The sequence below is a fragment of the Protobothrops mucrosquamatus genome, unplaced genomic scaffold (genome assembly GCF_001527695.2).
Source record: "Protobothrops mucrosquamatus isolate PMUCROS unplaced genomic scaffold, P.Mucros_1.0 scaffold7224, whole genome shotgun sequence".
In the NCBI taxonomy this organism is placed as follows: Eukaryota; Metazoa; Chordata; class Lepidosauria; order Squamata; family Viperidae; genus Protobothrops; species Protobothrops mucrosquamatus.
The window spans coordinates 8,048-11,039 of NW_015393029.1; the positions used below are offsets into that span (position 1 = coordinate 8,048).

The window sequence follows — 2,992 nt, forward strand, 5'->3', positions numbered from 1 at the left end:
GTGGCGTGTGAATTTTCGTGACGGACAAATTTTGATGGATATTCGGTTGCAAGCATTCTGGCAAGTTATCGTGGATTATCTCTGTTTGCTGTGTCTTATCAGTAAAGGCTTGGCAGGCAGCTACAAAGTTGCTGCCAAGACATTCCTTTGTCTTTGTCTGTGCCGAGCAGTTTTTCAGGCCTCGGCTGACTGGTTGGGGGGTGTGAGTCGGACGGGGGACAGAACAGGAGGATTGGGGTGCTGGGGTAGCAGAGGCAGGCCTGGCGGTTAGCACGTATGAGAACAACGCGGCTGGATACTGTGAATGTTGCCAATGGAAGCCTAGAGACTCAACTAACTTTCCTTGACGGTTGGCCCAGGAAGGAGGCTAATTGCAAGGGGGAGAAAAAAATCTGTCAGGAAGTGTTGGTTCCACTACTACTACTACTACTACTACTACTACTACTACTACTACTACTACTAATAATAATAATAATAATAATAATAATAATAATAATAATAATAATAATAATAAAGTTGGAAGGGACCTTGGAGGTCATCGAGTCCAACCCCCTGTTCAGGCAGGAAACCCTATACCAGTGATGGCGAACCTTTTAGAGACCGAGTGCCCAAACTGCAACCCAAAACCTACTTATGCATCGTCGGGTGCCCATTGGGTGGGCATGGCTGCGGTGGTAACGGCAGACTGGGTGGGATTAAAAAGTTCAATCAATCAATTCCAACTTTGCAAGATCTTTTTTTTTCCTCAAGAAGTTGAAATTGGCTGATTGATTGAACCTTTTTTTTTTGTACACGGTGGCGGAGGCCTAAAGCGAAAGGGTTTTATAAAACCCAGCTGAAGGCCTAGGACTGGGCCGACGGCGTGCGTGCCCACAGAGAGGGCTCTGAGTGCCGCCTCTGGCACCTGTGCCATAGGTTCGCCACCACTGCCCTATACCATTTCGGACAAATGGCTGTCCAGTCTCTTCTTAAAAACTTCCAGTGTTGGAGCATTCATCGCTTCTGGAGGCAGGTTGTTCCACTGGTTAATTGTTCTAACTGTCAGGAAGTTTCTCCTTAGTTCTAAGTTGCTTCTCTCCTTGATTAGTTTCCATCCGTTGTTTCTTGTCCTGCTTTCAGGCGCTTTGGAAAATAGCTTGACTCCCTCTTCTTTGTGGCAGCCCCTGAGATATTGGAACACTGCTATCATGTCCCCCCTCGTCCTTCTCTTCCTTAAACTAGACATACCCAATTCCAGCAACCATTCCTTATATGTTTTAGCCTCCAGTCCCCTAATCATCTTTGTTGCTCTTCTCTGCACTCTTTCTAGAGTCTCAACATCTTTTTTACATCGTGGTGACCAAAACTGGATGCAGTATTCCAAGTGTGGCCTTACCAAGTGCAGGGGTAGGCAGCCTTGGCTCTTTTATGACCCGTGGACGGCTCAGGAATTCTGGGAGTTGAAGTCCACGAGTCATAAAAGAGCCAAGGTTGCCTACCCCTGGCACTAGGTAGACCAGACCAGGAAATCATCTCCACAGGAACACTGCTGGAACTATTTCTGTGGAGGTTGGCTGTAAGTAGCAGAATCCTGCATAATAAGCCCAAGCCTTCTTCAGAGGTTGTGGCTGCTCCATCACTGGAAGTTTTTAAAAAGAGATTGTCATTGCCATTTGCCTGACATGCTATAGAGCAGGGGTTGGACCGGAACAGGGGCCTGTTCTTCACGTGGACTGCTTCCTTTTCTCAGAAAGGCTCAGGAGAGCCAGAAGGAGATGAAGCTTCTCCTGGACATGTACAAGTCAGCCCCCAAGGAGCAGCGGGACAAGGTGCAGCTGATGGCAGCCGAGAAGAAGACCAAAGCCGAGGTGAGACAAGGGTGCGGCCTATCCAGAGATACGAGTCTTCCCAAAGTTCCAATTCTTCTGCTCACTCTTTGTCACAGGAGACCTGGACCTGTGTATCACTCCAGTGCCTGGGTCTGCTAAGCTCAGCCCCCTTAGAGGCTGCCAGGTTTCATGCTCTTCGGTGCTATCCTATGTTTCAGGATCTGGTTCTGGGCAAGACAGTGTGACTTTAGGAAGAAAATGGCCACGGCTTCCTCATGTAGGGACGAACCAGCTCCCCAAAGAAGGGTTGGCTGTGCTTTAGATGAATAACTCTATGACCATTTGTCATTGGGGTTGGTTCTCTTTAGTTTGACCTGCCAGGTGTACGTGGAAGGATTCTCTCCTGGGGTGGGGTCTCAAGTGAAGAAGTTGCCCCTGCTTTCGTTGACTCATTTCTTTGGGCAGGTGGAAGAGTTGCGGGGGAGGATCCGTGAACTGGAGGAAAAAGAGAAGAAAGAGAGTAAGAAAATGGCCGACGAGGATGCCTTACGCAAGATCAAGATGGCCGAGGAACAAATTGAGCATCTGCAGAAAAAACTGGCAGCAACCAAGCAGGTATTTATTTCTGGGAGGAATTTGTGCTGCCAGAAACGATGCCCCAGAGCAGGGCTTTTCAACCAGTGGTACGGTACCACCTGTGGTACATTGGCACCTGGCAGGTGGTACGCGACCATCCTAGAAAAGTGGTAGCGGGGGAGGGGAATGAGCTGAACCGGTGGCACACTGCACAAGCCTGAGCGAGAGATGGCTGGAGCTGCAGGGCTGTCGGGGCTCAGCGGAAGCGCCAGGATCAGTGCCGCTTTCCAGCTGATCGGTGCTTCTTCGGGGCTGTTGGGGCTCAGTGGAAGCGCCAGGATCAGCGCCAGGCTCCAGCGGGAGCTCAATGCTGATCCTGGTGCTTCTGCTGAGCCCAGAAGAAGCGCCAATCAGCTGGAATGTTGCAGCATCTCCAGGGTCTTGTGATTTACATTCAGATGCTTGGCAACTGATTCATATTTATGACGGTCACAGTGTCCCAGGGTCATGTGAAGTGACCAAAACCTGCTGCAACCACCCAGCAGACGGGGGGAATAAAAACCAAACACCCCCCCACCCCACCCCCACTGCCAATCCTCAACAGAAAT

At 49.9% G+C, this 2,992-nt stretch overlaps 1 protein-coding gene across 1 annotated transcript in view; it reads left to right on the top strand.

The window, feature by feature from the left end:
- Positions 1 to 2,992, top strand: part of LOC107300482 (E3 ubiquitin-protein ligase BRE1B-like) — a gene marked incomplete at its 3' end in the record, with an annotated part of 13,390 nt that overhangs the window by 5,527 nt on the left and 4,871 nt on the right. The window contains exons 2-3 of the mRNA XM_015829809.1: positions 1,730 to 1,847; positions 2,274 to 2,423. Of these exons, the coding sequence (XP_015685295.1) occupies positions 1,755 to 1,847; positions 2,274 to 2,423 (243 nt within the window). The remainder of the gene's footprint in view (positions 1 to 1,729; positions 1,848 to 2,273; positions 2,424 to 2,992) is intronic.